Source organism: Calidris pugnax, unplaced genomic scaffold (genome assembly GCF_001431845.1).
Source record: "Calidris pugnax isolate Ruff unplaced genomic scaffold, ASM143184v1 scaffold49, whole genome shotgun sequence".
In the NCBI taxonomy this organism is placed as follows: domain Eukaryota; kingdom Metazoa; phylum Chordata; class Aves; order Charadriiformes; family Scolopacidae; genus Calidris; species Calidris pugnax.
Genome location: NW_015090798.1, coordinates 3,572,863 through 3,592,722, shown reverse-complemented (window position 1 = coordinate 3,592,722; position 19,860 = coordinate 3,572,863). Strand labels below are relative to the sequence as shown.

General features: G+C 38.9%; 1 protein-coding gene across 1 annotated transcript in view; it reads right to left on the bottom strand.

Annotated features, from left to right (window-relative positions):
- Window positions 1-19,564, bottom strand: part of LOC106885124 (cytosolic beta-glucosidase-like) — a gene marked incomplete at its 5' end in the record, with an annotated part of 140,438 nt that extends 120,874 nt beyond the window's left edge. Inside the window, 7 exon segments of the mRNA XM_014937042.1 lie at window positions 12,400-12,523; window positions 13,068-13,081; window positions 13,346-13,583; window positions 13,706-13,913; window positions 17,555-17,569; window positions 18,733-18,760; window positions 19,345-19,564. Of these exon segments, the coding sequence (XP_014792528.1) occupies window positions 12,400-12,523; window positions 13,068-13,081; window positions 13,346-13,583; window positions 13,706-13,913; window positions 17,555-17,569; window positions 18,733-18,760; window positions 19,345-19,564 (847 nt within the window).
- Between the last annotated feature and the right edge of the window lie 296 nt (window positions 19,565-19,860).

The window sequence follows — 19,860 nt, the reverse complement described above, 5'->3', positions numbered from 1 at the left end:
AAATTGAGGCAGTGGTTCGGACTGAAGGACTGCAATGATGTGGGGCTTTTTTTTTGCCAATGTGAGGAGAGAAGCATTATCCAAATAAACGTGAAGCAAGGAGGGCAGAGTTGCAGCTGGTGAGATAAAGAGGATGACTATGGCTGCTGCTACCACTATTTATATGGGTGGTGAGAAGAGAGGAGAGAATACCAGTAAAGCATGTGGAGAAGTGTGAGAATACATCTCATAAACTTGGGTACCTCATATTTCATTATGGCTGGAGCAGAGTTCCCAGCTTTTATGTAGCCAAGGTTCACTGCTTCCACCCTCTCCTTCTTACCTCCCCTTTCCATCTACCCTGCCTTGACCACACTCCTGACCACCACCTCTGTCTTCCTGCTTCAGCCATTGAGCCATGCTACGTACAGCTCTTGCTTTCCACACCAAGCTGATATTTATTCCTTTGTCCCTTCCCCAACCTTAGACCTGAGACTGCTCCTTGGCTGAAATTATAATCATAGAATGGTTGGAGTTGGAAGGGACCTTAAAGATCATCCAGTTCCAACCCCCCTGCCCTGGGCAGGGACACCTCCCACCAGACCAGGTTGCTCAAAGCCCCATCCAGCCTGGCCTTGGACACCTCCAGGGATGGGGCAGCCACAGCTTCTCTGGGCAACCTCTTCCAGTGTCCCACCACCTTCACAGCAAAGAATTTCTTTCTGGGAGTTTGCACTGGAATTTGCTTGAAACATGTCTTGCCTGTCAGATCCACAATCACAACCATGCAACACTGGTTATTGGCATGGTCTCATGTTCTGGGTGTGATTTGTTTGGAGAGACGTTGATAAATCGAATGGAGTTGAAAGAAAAACAAAAGCGATCAAGAGATGGAAAAAAAATCAATTATGAGTTGAGACCAAGAGAAAAGATAAACATGCATGGCCTAAGTGATGTCTATGGCTGGAGGAGAGGAAACACAGTTACTGGCAGTTGTATGAATAAACACAAACGCAAGAGAGAAATTACCTAACTCAGGGCTTGGAAACAGTAGCAATAATGGGAAGAAAAGAAGGAAACATATTGGGATTAAATGACATAGATTGCCTTCCAAGCCTGAGTCTTACAATAATATTAACATGCTACTTTTAAAACAATTTGTGGAATATAATTAACCTTTTAAAAAATCTTTATCTTTAAAGATAAAGCCATTACCGTTTCACACCTATATATGATTACATCATTTAAAAACCTATCACTGCCTGCGCAAATGATAATGATTCTCAGAGAGGAGAACAAGTGAGAACAACCAATGAACATTAGTATGGAATGTCTTTCCCTGTTTTTCTGAACAAACCTTGGTTGGTTTTCTTATTGAAAATAAGCATACTGTAAATGCAATTATGGTGTGAGATGGGTAGAACTCTTTCAGCCAGAAAAAAAAAAGGCAATGCAAAAGGATTTGGGGAAAGTACAACTATTCAAATTATAAATCTCCCAGAAGAAACAGCTTCACTTTTCTTTACAAAGTGGGGTATACGTTTTCAAATTATCCTGACTTAAAAAATGATAATAATTTAAAATAATCTAAATATTAAATTTGTATACTCTGAATCACTCCATTCCTTTTTTTGTTTGTTTGGTTAGTTTGCTTTGTTTCACATTTGTCTCTAGGCCAATAAAATAATTATTTACACAGATATACTTCCACAAAAACAGAGTCTAATATTCCAATCAGACCATCATGCTTTTCATGATGTATGGACAGTCATTGTAGTCAGCACTTTTATATTTATAGAATTAAAAACTGAGAGATCATAGGGCCATCTAGTTTGACCCTCAGTGAATCACAGGCTCTTAAATTTCACCAGTTTCCCTGGAATGTACTGAAACTTGTGTTTGGCTGGGATCTATCTTCCCGACTACACTCAGCATGGATGTGAAGGCAAAAGGTGAAGAATCCAGTCCTTCTGATAATTTGGGCCAATGTTTAATTGATGGCACTGTTAAAAAAAGTGTCTGATTTCTCATTTGAATTTGTCCGGCTCTTTTAATGCTTTTTTCCACCAGATTAAAGAGCCCTTTAGAACCTAGTATATCTTCCCCATGAAGGTACCTGTACACTGTAATCAAGTCACCTCTCAATCTTCTTTTTTGATAAGGTAGACAGATTGAGCTCTTTTAGAGTCCCACAGTAAGGCATTTCCTCCAGCCCTCAAATCATTTTTGCGGCTCCTTCCTGAACTCTCTCCCATTTTTCACTGTCCTTTTAAAAAAAAGTGGACACCAGCACTGATGAAATATTCCAGTAGCTGTCTCACCAGTTCCTTATGCTCCTCGCTGTACTTATTCATCCTCTGAAGAGAAGCAGAGCTAGTCAGAAGGCACCATCTGGTGAGGAAGTCTGACTAGTAGGGGGCAGATTTAAATACTTAAAGAGTAGCAGAGGGGAGGGTGGAATGGGCAAAGGACATTTAAAGACTGACTTGCCAGACTATGATCATTTTTAGTTTCCCCAGGAGGTTAGTGAATTCTTCTCCCTTGGACTCCTATTGCCTGTGTTTAGAAAGGTGAATAGCAGCAGACTATAAAATATGGAAAATGAAAGTTTCATTGGGATTACGCATGGATGAGGAAAATCAGCATCTGCCTGCTGGAAAACACAGGACTCACAGGGGTAAGGGAAGAAGGGAATAAAAAAGAAGAGAAATGCCATGATAGTCAAATAAGACCAGAAAAAAAAAATAATCCACAACAGTCAAAAGAATACAAAAGGAAAGAGGATTTCATTATCTTAATTGATGTCATAACCTATATTAAAAAAGCATTGAATTACTGAAGCATCAGGATGGAGGTCCAGTGTTCAAGTCAATGCCCGCCCCGCAGAGCCAACACCTGGGAGAGGAGAGTGATGATTTTGCCCCACTCTGGCTCCCCAAATTGTATTTCTTAGCGAAAGACCCCTTTTTAGAGAGCTTATAGAGCTGTTGAGTAAAGGGCAGGGTGTAGAACCTGGGAACTGTTTACTTATGCACCCAGAGGATCATCACTGCTGGGGGAGCTCAGGAGAAGAAGGCTGCCAGACACGCATGGAGCTGGTCCCTGAGATCAGATATATGAGTTGCAGATATCAAAGGCACACGAGTCCAGGAGAGCTCTCGAGTGACTCTTTCAGAAGCTGCAGAAGCCCAAAGCGCTCTCTTCCCCCCTTTCTGCAAGGACTGAAGCACTCGTCTCTGGCTCTGCATTCAGCCACGCTCATTCATTCCTTTATGATCTTTAGATTGGATTTCCACAATCCAAAAGTGGGGGCTGAGGGGTAAATTTAAAAAGTGCATGGCAGCTTCAGTTGTTACAGCAGGAGGCTACTTACTGCTGGGAAGGTATTAGCCCAGGCAGAAAATATACTGCATGAGCTCCTCACTGTAAGTGCTGACCCTGTATTCACCCTGGCACAGGCACTGTTTTGCCTTTTTTCCTTTTTTTTATTCAGTCAAGTAATCAAAAAACGTTCATTTTAAAGGACACGTGGTACTTAAAAACATGTAATTTTGTAAACTTATGCTTCATATAATTTCTTACGCTTCTGAGAAAGGAGAGTGCAAAGGGGAGTTGGACTAGATGATCTCTACTGTCCCTTCCAACTCTAAAAATTCAGTGAAATTCAGTATTGTTGTTTGGTTTTTGAGCATCTGACTGCTTGTTTTAGGAACTTTCAAATACCTATGGCACGTATGGACTACACTTGATCCTTTCTGAAAAATCAAAGCTTTTCTGTTTCGCTTAAGCCCTTTACTAAAGCTCCCGTAGCCCCTGCCAATATCCATAGAAACTTTATCATTCCGTACCACCGCTGCCTGAATTCCAATAAATTAGGCAACACAAAGGACATCAACTGCAAAAATTACACTTAAGCTGGGGAGACAGTCAGCGTTTCTGGGAATTCAGAAGTCTGCTATGCCCAGCCTATTGGTGTCACCAAGGGAATACAAAGAAAGGAAGACCAACATGGAAGTATCCTAAAGGCTTCTTGATAACTGAAACACAACGGAGATATGGGGTAGGACGCAACAGAAGGAACCTTTCCAGCCACCCTTCCCTTGTTCTGCAAACAGCCATTGAAGGACATTTTCTTCTTTACTTTAAATGGCAATTAACACCTTGAGCCCAACCCTAGCCAATACTTGTCACTTAGCAAGTCCAGTTCGCTCCAGATTTTATCTCCCATGCAAGATGGTTAAAAAAAAGCCCTATATTCTGATGGTTCCAAGTCACTTTTACACCGTGTAACTCTGCCAGGACGCGCAATTGGAGAGTAGGACGTGGAGTGGTTATAAATATTAAGAAGGTCTTTACTTTCAGGTGTTACTTTTCCAAAATAAAATAGTGACACCACCCGGGAATCTTCTCGAAATAACAGAGAAAATACTTTTAACTGTTAGAATATTATTAGAAAATTAAATGTAAAAGTAAATTCTTTTCAAGCATTTGTGAACATGATAAAATTAATTCTCCCTTAGAGAACTGCTTTTTCTTAAATTAAATTCTTTCTGAAGGTAAATTGTTAGGAAAGTCTAAAAAAATTCATGTAGCTGGTTTTTTGTTACCCTAGCATGAAGAAGTGAAAGACTTTTTTTCCCCCCAATTTATAGATTCCAAATTGTGTTATATCCAGATAATGCAGCATTCTTATAGGGAAATAATGCCTTGCACTTGTTTTACTATTTGATGGTTTGATTTTGCATTTCCCAGAAATATAATCGTCCACCTTTTCCTGAGCAAATTATTCCACCATATAATAGAATTATTAACTCCTCAAAAATCTTCTGTTCAAACATCAGACTTGCCTCACTAAGGATAAGCGTCTTTAATATATTTGAAATAGTAACATTTTCTATTTAATTTCCAGCTACCGTAGGAGTTCAGTAGAAGAATTTCCCATTAGTGTTTTTGATAGATGCATATCGTGCATCCATGTAGATCCTCGTATTCTCAGATATGAATGTTTATTTCAAAATGTGTTTGTTAGCAGCAGGAATGTGACATTGCCCACACAGAATGGGAACAGGAGAGCAGAAAAATCCAGGTACTATACCTATTATTACCCCATCTGCTTTTTGACCTCAGCTAAATTACACTGAACTTGTGCTACCTTAATTTCCCTTCTTTAAAATTGAGATCGAGATACTTCACTCCCTGTGTAATGAAGCTAAGTATTTCTTTATATAGAAATGGGAGATCCTTTAGCAAAATTGATTCAATGCAAATAAACTAACGCAATGCTATGGTTGAGAATCTGAACAGAGAGCTATCCAAAAAATGCAAAGGCAAACTCCCACAGCAATTATAAAGTAGGTCATATTGAATGTATGTGTTAATGCATTGAAGGAACATATACTTTCTCAGTAGAAACTGCACTGGCTTTAAACACTCAGACAAATGTGAGTTCAAATTCAATGCACTATTACTGCCTGAAAGTTGCATTTTCATTTAATAAGACTTTATAACAGATAATGCATTGTTTGCATTTTATCCAATCACTTCTGATACTCTGCTCTATTGATAAATATGGTTTCTTTCCTTTTATCTTGACATTGTAGCAGCATATACGTAGAACTGCAATGACACTGCTTCATTTGACATTGTAATATTCCCTGTACAGCTGCATTTACATCATTTTCAGCCCTTTAGAATGACAATAACTCCCATGAAATCAAATGATGAGCTATTATTATCACAGAAACATCACGAAAAATAACTACTTTGAAATCTGGATAGCAATATATTAGCTATCCAAGCACTTCAAAACACAGATTTATTTTTTTAATATAGTAGACCCTAAGTAAGGTTCTCTTCTCATTCGTTCTCCTATTTGCAGTGCTAAAAATGTGTCTTGGAAAAGATCCATTCTTCAGTAACTGTCAAATGAACATAAGGACAATCGTATCACCGGTCCATGTCATTAAATGGTCAACAGCAGATATTTAGACAGAATGATGAGAAACAGGGCATGAATACTTCCCATGGAAAATACTCAGGAATCCTCATTTAGGAGCATCTTGAGATAAAACTTGTACCAGCACTACTACATTTAATAGCTTTCTCACTTAATTCTCTAATACCTCTTGAACCAATTTTCATAAAATTTTTTGTAATGAGCTCTGCCCTAAGAAGAAATATGTTTCCTGTTGTATATTAAAATGCAAAATCTCATTTTCTGGAATAGACATCTGTGACTAAGGAGTGATAGTTATCTAAATAGAGATGTTTATTCTAATAAACTGGACTTATCTCTCAACTCCAGGAAAGATGTATACCTATATGGAAAAGCTTAGCCAAACTGTATTATGTATTAACTTAGTTTCTCCTGTGAGTGATCCTGTATATTATCCTAGGAAAGACATTTAGAATGCACATGGTGGCTGAGTTATTTAAAACTGAATTATCTTGAAAAAGGGGAGATTTAAATTAAAAACTGTCTCAAAGACACAACATTAGGACAGTAGTTTTTTTATGTTTTGCCTCTGTGGATTCAGTGCACTTTTCTCCTGAAAGGTATCTCCAATTGAAGCATGTGGCTTAGAACTGATATCAAACCCAATGATGTTATGTGCAATCCACATCTGATGAATTTAAACTCACAATTCTCATAAAAGTCTGTTTATTCATCACAAAGGCCAAAATCCCTCCCTTTTTATTTGTGAGGGTTTGTTTTTTTTTCCAGCGGAGTTGCCATTATCTTTCATCTTGTACAATAAAAAAGCAGAATAAAAATCCTACAGCAGCTACTTCTGATGTGGGGATTATGTTTTTTTATGTACAAATAATTTCCTAAGGCAAATCTCTAACATGCAGGTGAGTAATTGTTGCCTCTAACTTTCTGGCCACGGAGATATGATTTGGAGATTAGAGACTGGTTGGTGGTTGAGATCTCCAATCTCTGCTTCCACAACTGAGACAACCAGCAGCAAAGCTGAGGAGTCCTAAATTTTGCTTCATCAATGCAGCAGTACTTCTACCTCAGCAAAGCAAACCCTCTTCCTATAATAAAAGTAATATCCCAAAGTGGGTTCTAGTAGGGGCTTAATCACGAGCTATCCAGCAGCGGGACAACATCCACAGTGCCTAAATATTTAGGTTATCCTCTCTGAGGTAAGTAGTAGTCAAAAACCTCCCACTCAGTACCTCACCTCTACAGTGTAGGCTCTATTCCAGCGCTGCAGTCGCTAATGCTTTGGAAAACTAACAGTTCACTGGGGGCTGGGGTGTAGTTACTTCTGAGTCAAAGCACATCCCTGGTGCTGCGTGAGGACGTGAAATGCTGGCTCCATCCACGTTCCCAACAACTACCTTACACTCAGCCTACCTTACACTCTTTATAACAGCATACAAAAGCTCCTAGTTACTTCTGAGTCAAAGCACATCCCTGGTGCTGCGTGAGGACGTGAAATGCTGGCTCCATCCACGTTCCCAACAACTACCTTACACTCAGCCTACCTTACACTCTTTATAACAGCATACAAAAGCTCCCTCACCTCCCTGCAGCCCTTTCCCCAGGGGCCAGCCCATAAGACACCTAGCAGCTATTTCACAATCCAGCTTATAACTTCATCTTTTCACTCAAAAATCAAGACACTGGCAAGCAAGAAATCCACTCACATATAACTTTGTTTCAGAGAGATGATCCTCTTCTGCTGGTTTACCGACCAGGTTCTTATTACCCTGGCTCCAGGAGAAATTTTCCCAACATGAACACACAGCTGTGTTTTGTTATCTTCACTGAAGATATTTTGAAGGCAGATTACAGAGTGTTTTGGAAAAATAAAATGTTCCTTCATAGTTTTGCATTGGAAAACTGCTGGTTAAGAGTTGGGGAAAAAAAAAAAAAAAAAAAGCCCTCATTTTGCAGATTAAAACACTCAGGTTAGAGGAATAATGTGAAAAAAATAGGTATAAACTTTCAGTAAGAAGAAAATACTGCTACAAAGTTGTCATTTCTATTGCCTAGAGGTGGTCTCGGACATCTTTCCTAAGAAATTATGTGTGCCCGTCCTTGTCATAATATGAAGTCATAAAACTGCCATTCAACTGGAATTTTATGGAATAATACTTACATATTCTGGACATTTAAAATGGTATTAAAAATCTGATAAAGACATATGTTAGCTATATCTTTATGATTCTGGTTCTTTTTTGATTTTTTTGTTGTTTGGGTTGTTTTTTTTTTTAAAGCTTTGAATCCCTCATAGCATTCACCACAAATTCAGCTCGGTTTTAATGGTTCTGCAGTGACTACTGCAAAGCTTCTTAACTTTTACACTATAATGCAGTCGATGTATTTATAGTTCCTGAAAATGTCACATGGCAATGTTATGCCAGGGACAGCACATCTCAGAGACTCCTTAAGACGTCTGCATTGTTGTGTTCTATTTGTAGAGGCATTTTTGTCAGAGGCAATGAAGAAACAGAGCCGCCGCTGCAGCTCTTTCAATAACATTCAAGCTTATAGTTGACCCGAGGGGCTCACATTATGACATCCATATTTAATTTAACAATAAATCATATTTTCATGGACTACGGTATTGCATTATAAGCTCACTGTTTTATGTGCATGGGAATGCAGCAAAAGCAGGCTGGTACCTATCTACAACACAGACTAAATGGTTAGTTCATGAGAGCAAGGTCAAAGTGTACGGTGACGGCAATATATAAAGCGTTTTATAACAACTCTTAGAAGTCTGAGGGAAAAAAAATAGGACAAAAAAGCTGTCCAGAAGGGACTGCATTTAACTTAAGGTGCATTTTTTAAAAATTTCCCTTAACTGCACCACCTTGCTTACTGTCACTTTTAGTTCTGCTCTGCACTTCCCATCTCAGTCAGCATTCTCTCTATCTCATTTTCTCTTCTGCTTCATTCAAGCATATTTAAGGAGAAAATTAACACCGCCTGAATCTTAAACTTTACCCATGCCTTTCCTTTCACAATAATTTCTCCTGTTTGCCCTGCATTTTTTACTATTGACCTTCCAGCCGACTCGAAATTAAATGTTCATGTGTTTTCTATTTACTCCCAAATCTAGCCCTGCTTGTTCACATTTATGCTTGCTCATCTCCCTCTTATTTGCCTCTGCCCACATCACATCACATCATGCTCAGCTTCTTTACTTTCTGTTCCTACTAACTTAAATTCTCTTTCCATTGCCTACTTCTTGCAGCTCTCTGCAACCTGAAATTCATTTAATTCATTCTTTCTTCCCCATCAGCATTATTAATAATCTTCCACCAGCCAGATTAAGGAATAACTTCATTGCTCTTCCCCATCATCTCTCTCTGGCAATAGTTTACCTATTCTTTGAACTACTCTCCTCTATAGACTTTATGAAGCTCTATTATCTCTGTTAGAAGGTTCCACTTCTCAAAACTAAGTAGTTTCAATTACCTTTTTATTGGCAGCCTTGATCTTTGGTCTAGATGTCATCCTTAACATACATTACATAAAATTAAGGAAGAGCAACTGTAGTAAAAAGCATTTCACTACTCTGATCCATATTCTCTTTTTACCTCCCATCCAGCTTTCTGTTCATCATCTCTTCATGCATTGTATCTAAATTAGATTTTCAGTTCCTTGGGGTAAGAAGACATCATTTTCATTTATCTGTAAAGCACCATGCATGCTTATGGCTCTGTAGAGATGCTAAATATGTATATCCACTTTTATTAAAATATTGATGCTTTTATCTATTCATATAGTGCAGAAACAACATGGCAGCAGTTGTACCCATTTAAAAACTATTTTCCATCTATAATAGCTATAATGTGATATATTTATAGTAGCCACATGCTGTTCACTCTCTATTTCCTAGTTCATATTTACATTGCTCTTTCTGGTCTTATCAACTAACAACTGCCCAAAAAATAAAAATTCCAGTTTTCTCTGACAGCGTCAAAATATTTTTCTAAAAATAAATTATAGGGGTAACAAACAGTGGTTTTATTACTTATCCATACTGCGTGATCAGAATCTTAGTGGGTGTAGGTTGCTGTACCAACTCAGGTCTGCTCCTGCCCCCCCAAAATCTTGTAATTTAAATAGTCCTAATGATAGTAAAAATTTTAAGAATTTTGGACACCAGCATTCTTGCTACCTAACTTTAGAGGCATTGATGTCTTTGATTTTCAGAGTACTGGAATACAAGGTCTTGAGAAGGGAAACTCCTTATCATTTTGAAAATTTTGGCTGACAAAATTAACATAATTAGTGCTAGCATGCATTCTAAAAGCTAGGAGAGTTTTTAATGCAAAAAGGTAAAATGAGGATACTATCAATCCAATTATAATGCATTAAAATTTTTCTATTAACAAGTGCAGTAACAGGCTGTAGATATACTCTCCTTTGTAGTCAAGCATATTTATTTCTTGGTTAGACAAAAAAATATGTAGGCATGTCCACATCCCACAGGAGAATCCACACAGGCCCCTGTCATGACCCAGAGCTCGTTGCCTGAATTAGCCTGTACTAATCATTTCAAAAGTTAGCTCAAAAGATAAGGAATTATTGTAAAGTAGACACTGTATGCCGAGCAATTAAACTGTTCTGCTTCACATAACACTTAATAAATGGTTAAGCATTTAAGCATTGAACAAAGTCAACATCTTCTAATATCCTGCTTTGCAGGATACCTGAGCTGAAAACTTGAAATGGTTGCTTGTTCGTGGGTCAGTGCATACAGAGGGATCTTGAGAAACTCTTTATGCAGAGTAGCAGGAGGGAAGTTACATGGGGATAGTGTTACTGGCATTTCTTCACAGAGTGCCATAGAGCTGATGGATTTAATATTTATATTGTCCTTGCATACAGGTGGAACCAGTGTTCCACCACGGTTTTTACTGGATAAAACGATAAACATCAATTCGACTTGATGTCGAACTGCGAAACCTAAACCTGTATAAGGTTGCACTGGTGACAGTCAGACCACATACATTTTTAAAAGCTTTGTTGGACTGAACAAATGGCAAAGGTTCCTTTTGCCCAACTTTTGATGTCTTCCACATAGGCATCCATCTCACGGTTCCCTTCATTGCCTCACTATGCATGAAGGGAAGTGCGTCCATGAATGCACTAAGGTGTGATCCATCAGATCTACTCCAGCTGTTTACTTCAGGATAAGCCATTTTACATTGTAAAACAACTAGACTTGGTAAATTAGTCCCATTTCATCAAACGGTAAGAACTGAATGTTTACTCATTTCTTTACATCTTCAGAGAAAGTAAAAACCAGGTATCCTGTCTACAGCCTTGTAAGTAAACAAAATTCCTTGACAAAACTGCTGTCTGATGCCAACGATTACTCTCCAGACATGGCTTGGGGCCAGACAGGGCATGGCCCAGGAAGGGCTCTCCAAAGGCAGCCAGAAGATGGTCTGCCTGCTTCAGACAGAAGAGGGCCCTACCACTTGGTTTTGGTACCAGAAAACAGTCCTTTGCATCATCTACTTAGTTGAAGAAAAAAAAAAGTTAATTGGCATGGGGGACAAGTGTAAATTGCAACTTTAAATGGAAAGGAAGAAGAAAGGTAGCTTTTAAATGAACATTTTAATGAAAGTATGAAGAATAATGCAGATGGAAAAGTGTCTAAAAAAACCTGTTAAACTGTGATATGACATTCATGACTGTGATCACTTTGGACAAATATAACAGGGAGACTAGTTGTTGTACAAATTAAATGGCATTTTAAAATACAGTTCATCTGATGCATAGTGAGGTCTACTCCCTGTGAACTACCTCAGAGAATACTACCCACAAAACCAACAAAAGGAAGGTAGGGAAGGAATTTCCAGAAGGTTGGAAAATGGACCAACTTTGTTTCTGTCAAAACGAATGGTAAAGCACCTTCTTAAAAAAAAGAGCTTCAGCAGTGCTGAACACTTTTGGCCATCATGACATAAGGGCAGAAGCTGAGCTATAATGTCTTAACGGCCCTGTACAGGGATGAATCATTACACAGAGCTCATTGTGTATGGGAGGCTGTATTCTGTAAGGATATTATGAGGAGTAATGGTCAGGTTTTCAGGTGCACTCAACTTTACATCATTCATAATGAGGCGTACGAATGATGAGCACTTTTGAAGATCGATGTGGTTTCCTGGCTCAACGAAGAACTATGGGTCTACAAAACTGAGATTAGAGATAATATATGTATGGAACACCTTTTAATCTGTTTTCACCCCAAGCTGGGTAGCAGAATTAAAACTACTTGCTTTCATTTCAGCTAAATATTTTTTTTTTCTAATCACATCATTTCACTCTGATTTACATGAGTTTTAGCTTCAAGAATCATTGGTCATTGCTGAATGCAAATAAGCACCAAGTAAAATTATATTAAGTTTGCACAATTGATCTTTCATCATTTTAAATGGTACCTTTTAAAATTTCCTGTAAAATCAGCCTGAAATATTCCCATCGTTGACTGTCATCAAGTAGAGCAGGGTCACTTTGGGAAAACCCATTCTCAGTGATGTAAATTATAGGGTTATTATATGTATCCTAGAACAAGAGAGCAGAAGTTTTATTCAGAACAGATGTAAGAAAGCCCATAAAATCAGATGCATTACCCTCTATCTTTTCTAAGCTACAAACTAAAACTAGTTTTCATCAAATTGCACTGACCCTATTAACTTAATTTTCCATGAGCTGACCTTTTATGACTAACAATGGAAAAGCAAAACTGTGCAAATATCCATGAAGACAGTGAAATGACTTATTTTAATGAGAAGACTAAAATATCTTTCCTGCATTAGCATCTGCTTATTGTCACTGCTCCTTAACCCCTTGGTACTGGCAGTCATCACATGCCCCACTGCCAGGAGTAGACGCATGCCAGGAAAGCCTTACTGCTGGCATCAGAAAGATCATTTCTGGAGTTCAAAAGATGATATAACACTGGTGTGTCATTTCAAACTGTAAAATAGCTATCAAGTACAAAGGCAATAGGAAAACACTAAGCTTTTACTCTTTATAGCCAGCGTGCAAAAATTAAATTAAGAATCCCAAGGTGACTTGTTTATTTATATCTTGTACAATGTCTTACGCCATCCAGATGGGCTCCTCAAAAAAAACCCCAAATCACCAGTATTACTCATTGGATTCTCAGATCCCCTCATTGGCCAGCTAATAGTGGTAAAAAGGCCCTGTGAGCCTTAGGTCATTCCTTGATATAACACAGAAGTCATAGCAAGCCCCATGGTTCTACAGTCATCCATAAACTCCCAGGTGCAACAGGCCAAGAGGGATCCGTTATTTGCTCAGCTTCATAGTCCATTGGAACACTTAGCCTCTTGTCTGCATTTTCTTGGTCTTAAGTTTAACAGTTCAGAGCAAAGAAGTCAGCAGTACCCATGATCATAATATTTTCCTCTTTAGTAAATTCCAGAAGCCTCGATGATCAGTAGCCCTGCTTTGAATGCATTGTAGAAATCTGGGACTTCATGACAGCTGGATAGTCACCATCAGTAAACATTGACCTGACAAACTCATCTAAGGTAAAGGGCAAGCACCTTTTAATTGCTTTTTCATCTGCTACAGAATTTGTAGAGGTTCTACCAATCTGAGTTCAGAGCCATAGACACAAGTCCACGTTGTTTTCTCCAAATATCTTCTTGCAACAGTGTCAGGCTTTAGCCTGAGCTTTTTTTTTCACATTATAAGCTGCTTTGTAAGCTCTGGTACCAATGCTGGGGCTATACCTTTCTCACAACCACCTATAGCAACAACATAAGGTTCATTGATAGTGGTCACTCAGTCTCCAAATGTTCTGAAGCAATACTTTGCATGAATATCAAGGGTCTCAGTGACCTTTTCAGACCTCCAGGCACTTTAATCTTCTAAGAACTGAGGTAAGCCAAAGTGATACAGGGACCATGACGCCATTTCCCAGGTTATTAATGATTTTGCCGGAATAATTGACTCTTGAAAATATTAGAAGAGGAAAAAAAAAAGGGGTTAACTCAACTTTATTACATTTTAACACATGAAGAAACCTTACTGCACATTTTCTCTGATATGAGATGCAAATATTTCCTCTCAGCTGCATGCTGACTACTGTTACAAGACCCCAGAGTTGGCAAAAATGCTCAGCACACAAAATCTTCCAACCGGGCACATAAAATGAAATGAGGATGCAAATTTTCAAAATAGATCAGTGGACAGCAACTCCCTAGGAGAAACATAATTCTGATGGGTGCTGGTCACATGAAAATATAATCCTTTCATTTAAATGCCTGAATGGCAGCCTGGCTGCATGTACAAGACGAAAACGTGTTAGAAAAATCCTGACACTTGAGAGCCTGACAGGTAGATTTGTTCTAATGAAAGCATCGCTCTCCTTGAGAACTGTGTCTTTTAAAAAGTTTAGTGCCACACTCAGCATGGTAAATAAGCTGATCTTTTATGATCTGAACTTGGTTAGCTGGGTGAGCTGTTTTCTCTAGACTGTTCCATTCTCCATCACCCTCTGGGCCAGCATCAAGACAAAAGAGGGTATTGTCAATGCATTCAGTATTTTGCAAAGGTGTGAATTCAGTGGTTCCCTCGACAGATCTATATGACACTTAAGGCTTTTCTTTGGGCTTTACTAGATTTTAGATGGAGTTTAGGGCACTGGTCTCTTCAGCCACCAGCTTGAATGACTTGGCAATAGTTTATCCAAGAAACCAACTCTCTTCCTTGTACACTGCTACTGCTGCAGACTGCTCAGTCCCTCTAACTGCAAGAAGGAATTAGCTCACCTCTCTAAAACCTCATGACTTCCAACCTTTCTTGTCCCCCCTTGATAAGACAGAGATCAACTTTAATTTCCTGGATGTGTTACTAAAGCTGACCAGTACTGAGGATGTATTTCTAGAGGCTTAAAAGGAATTCACCTTCTGCTCAGATTTAGCAGTGGCTGACATGAATGTTTCCTAAAGGACTATTTTTATGCTGCTGAGAGGTCACTGTAAGTTTAAATATTAGGCTACCTTAAGCTCTCATATAGGCATTTCTAATTTTGCTTGCATCCAAACACAACTACATTGCTTCTAAGCCTTCTGAAAACACTGGATATTGCAAAACACATCAGAAGCTCTGGTTCAAAGAGTATCAATTAGCTTGCTCTTTTACTTGAACTATCTGGTTTAGTGCGGTAATTGGAAAAGGCCAACAGTGGCCTTGAATTATTATTTGTTAAGCTAAGAGGCTCCAGCCAGGAATAGGTTTCCATCATGCTGGTGGAATGTAGAAATCAGTCAGCCTTTGCTTCAGAGACTTGGGCTAAATATACCAAAGTGTTTAAGAACATTAGAAACCTAAAATCCATAAAAATTTAATGGGTCTCAGACTACCACATATCCTAATGAGACACAGGTGCTTATGAAGTGTCCATCCCAAGGCCTTGCTGCATTGAAACCCAGAACTGAGAAAGGTATAAAGAAGTTGAAAACACAGAAGAAAGGACGAGGAGGAAGACTAAGTTACAAAAGTTAACAAAATGTATGCTTAGAAGGTTATGTATGGGTTAGATTATTATTCTTAATTGTTTCTGAACCAGGGATTTTGTTTAATCCAAAGCAGAAAACTTATTCATTAGTAAATATGTCTGTACTATATTGTATTATTTATTATTATTATGTATTATATATTCCCCGGTATTTTCAGGTTCATCTTACTGTGTATTGATATTTAAAAATGCCAGCACAGAACCCTATACTACCTTCTTGTTAAAAGGAAAATATTATCCTAACTTCAAATGACTGATCGTATGGGTTTCCATCAAAGGGCTTTTTTAAGACAACATTTACTGCAGCAATCAATTATGAACCCCCAGATTTAGACAGTGCCTTCTCCTAAACAAACAGGTGCATACACATCCTTTAGCACAGCAAGAGTCTATAAGTTTGTTTACAAAGTAAGGCACAATAAATCTCACAGGTAGTTTTCTTTTCCTTCCAAATGCAGCACCAGAAAAACACATTAAATTTGAGGAGATACGTGCTTGAGCCTGAGAATGTACTCATGTAAAAGAGGAAGGAATATACCAGAATTTTAAATTTAGAAAAGTAAATTCTTGCTATTTGCAAGCGCAATTAGGTGCAAATAGAGGGTTTTTTTAGTGTTACTTTTGAACAGGGACATATTTTGCTTCAGTGGGGCTGGGTGTGTGTTACCTGCTGCTGGTGGGACTGCAAAGTTTACTACGTAGGCTTAAACTGCGAAAAAAGAAATCCTTTGCTGGTACAGGATCCTGTTCTACTACATTGAGAGTAATGCTTGCCTAAAAGACACTAGTATATATCATTCTAATTTTCAGATTATGAATTACTTAGTATAGTTTATAACATTTAAGTGCAACCAGCTATCATTCATTTTTTACATCTCAATTGAACACCAATATTGGAAAAGATTTACACTTTGTGTTAGGAAATTAAGATAAACAGAACTGCACCCCTGAAAAATGTAAATGACAAGTCAAACTCCCAGATTGTCTTATAACTTCCAGAGGAGCCTGATTTAATTTCTATGGCTGTATCTGTGGGTCAGATAGAAGTAGAAATACAGAAAAACACATCCTTCCCAGAACGTGTGTTTTGCGGAGACACCTCAAAATTTTGGATTTACAGACATTAAGGAGGATTTTGTCACTGGAAAGTGAAGGATTGTTCTTTTCTCCTTTCTGGCATCTTCCCTCCCCATTCTGATTCACAACCTTCATGCTGAAGAGAGGTGTAACATCGATGTTTCCCAGGCTCAATACCCCCACGTCTACTACTTCTGTCTCCCTCCACACCAACACCTGGTGTTTAGCAGCTACCTCCTTCTGCTCAGGGCACCTTCTAGGGTAAAAAGAGTTGCACAAATATATTTTAAAAACAAACTCGGTATAAGTTTTAACTTAAAACCTGACATGGCTTAGGAACAATACTGCAGCCTACAACTGAGGGAGCTGGGACTGTTTAGTTTGAGGAAGAGGAGGCTGAGGGGAGACCTCATCACTCTCTACAACTACTTGAAAGGACATTGTAGAGAGGTTGGTCTCTTCTCACCGGTAATTAGTGATAGAATGAGAGGGAATGGCTTCAAGCTGCAACAGGGTAGGTTTAGACAGGACATTAGGAAACAATTCTTCACAGAAAGAGTGGTCAGACACTGCAATAAGCTGCCCAGGGAGGTGGTTGAGTCACCATCCCTAAATGTGTTTTAGAGTCATTTAGATGTGGTGTTGGGGGATATGGTGTAGGGGAGAACTTCAGAGAGTAGGGTTGATGGTTGGACTCGATGATCCCAAGGGTCTTTTCCAACCTGAACGATTCTATGATAAAACATTGCTGCTTTAAAAGACCCTACCCACACCGAGTTAGAAACAGAATGGTTTTAAAGGTTTTCAAATGTCCTACATCTTAGGTGTGAAATTGGTAGTGAATCAGTTGGTGTGAATGATTTTATTTGAAAGGACATTGCTCTAAGCTTTCTAATTCTTCGCATGCTCTTTGTAAAAATGTTTATATAGAAGATGATGGCCTTTCCATGCTATGCAGTTACAATTGCTTCAACAGATCACTGCACAAGAGAAGTGAACTCCTGCCTAATGAAAGCTGGCCTACTTGGAGTTCCTCCAATGCCCTTTTGCTAAATGTAAAGTTCATAATATTAATCAGGGAACTGCTTATACTGGGGATCAAGTGAACATTTTCTGAAATTACAGCTGAGTTTTGTCAAAATGTTAGCTTTCCTTACCAAGCGCATTCAGAATGTCTGCTTGCTGTCTCCCACCCTGACACCTAAATAACAAAGCCCGTCATTCAGGAGGCAGCTCCACGGGGTTGTACAGAGCCTGCAGCCCCAGCTGAAGGAAAGAAACCACAAGGACTCAGCCAAATTTAAATTCAACATGCCACAAAAAAGGCATTCCCAGGGAAAGGCAAGCTGTGCCAGTGAAAGTGGGCCGCATATTGTAAATGTTGGTGGCAAAGGGAAGGCTTCCATTCAAGCCTCTCCAGGGTGCTGGCAGGGATTTTGCAGTCATGCTCTGCAGGAGAAAATGGCTGGTTGGTCTGTTTACAGCAGATTCACTAGTCTCCCCCCACCTTTCTGAATTCTTGAAACAAAGGCTCCTCCACTCTCTGGTGAAAACCGTAATCTGCAGGATGCAGAGGACAGGCTGATGTCTATTGAACAGCCAAACTCTACATGACCAAAATTCTGCAGAAAAATATTGCTTCTGCTGGTATCTTCCTAGGACAGATCAGGATAACCTGAAGAGCATTTTCTAAGAAATTCTTTCCTTTTGTAGCCTTCCATCTTTGTAATCTTCAAACCAGGGGAAGAAAAGAATTGCCAAGGCAAACGCCGCCCCAGATGTATAAAGACGTATATCTTCTTGGTAGAACTGAGATTCAGAAGAGTAGGAGGCAGAACTGAGATTCAGAGGTTCATCCAAATCGTCTTTGCCTTTTCTCCTCGGAACATTATCCTCCCAGCATACAAGAGACCTCAGCCAAATACTATGATTCTCCCATCCTTTCTGGTTCAGCTTCAGTTGCTTTTATTCTTCACAATTCTCTTTATTTCTTTGTTCTTCCATTCCCTACTTTCTGCAGGCAGAGCTGCTGTTTCCTATCTTTTCCTAGTAAGCCACCTTCATCTTTCCCCCAGTCCATACCAATGGAATTAAAATAAAAAAATTAGAAGCGTAGCAAATTTTATATCCAACTTATAGCGACCTGACCAGCTTGTTTATGTGCTGTATCCCTTTCCATTTTTACATCTTCTGCTGGGACTGTGAAAACTCTTCAGAATAGGGACCGTCTTGTGTTTGTTAGAGAACTAAGCACAGTTCCGAGCTGAGTCTGAAGAGCCCCCTCTAATTTGCTAAAGAAAATATCTGGGTAAAGTATGTCCCTCAGTGCAAAATAGTCAATGCGAAGTTCAGTACATCGAGGTATACTGATAAACTATCTAAATGCATTTCCCAAATAAGATACTTGTCTATTGTAAGCCATCCAAAAATATCCCTGTGCCTAGGATCCCTGTAAGTATAAACATTCTGATGAAGCAAAATGATTTAGAGTTACAATTAAAAAAACTAGAGTAAGCAAAAAGATACATAGGAAACATAATACTAATCCTATCCCAAAAGATTGTGCTATCCAAGGGGATCTAGAATATTAATTAGTAAGTTGTTGCAAACCTATAAAAAATCATCCCATAATTACTCTGAAAAAAGTTCCAATTTCAAAGCTACACTGCAGAATAGCATACTGGATTAATTATGCCAGACTGCAGCAATAACCTTGAATTAAAGCTGCAACCTTCTATTTTTAAGAAACAATTGCCTTTCTGGTTGATGAAACCTGTCGTCCCATCAGGTAACAGACGTGACCAGGAAAGAGAAAAGCGATAATGAGTCAATCCAAGCTGTTTGATACATTTCAAATCTTCCTCCCACAGAGTGTAGCTGCCACAAGCTACATCACCAGTCTGGTTCTTGAAAACTCGATCTCCTCCCTGATGGGTGAATGTGTCCCAGACATTAGCGCCCTTTCCATCTGCATTTCACTGAATTTCACTGAATTTCACTGAATTTCTAGAGTTGGAAGGGACCATAGAGATCATCTAGTCCAACTCCCCTGCTGAAGCAGGATTGCCCAGAGCCATTCCAGCCTTCTGCTTGAAAAACAAAACTTGGTCGTTACACTTTTGACATCAAAAGACATATGTTGAATGTAAATATTTATCACAAAGTAGGCACAAACCCCTCAAAATCCTATGAGCATCCTATCCCCCCCTCCTCACTCCATTTAAAGTCACTAGGAACTTGTAAGCATTAGTATATATTTGCATTAGGTTTT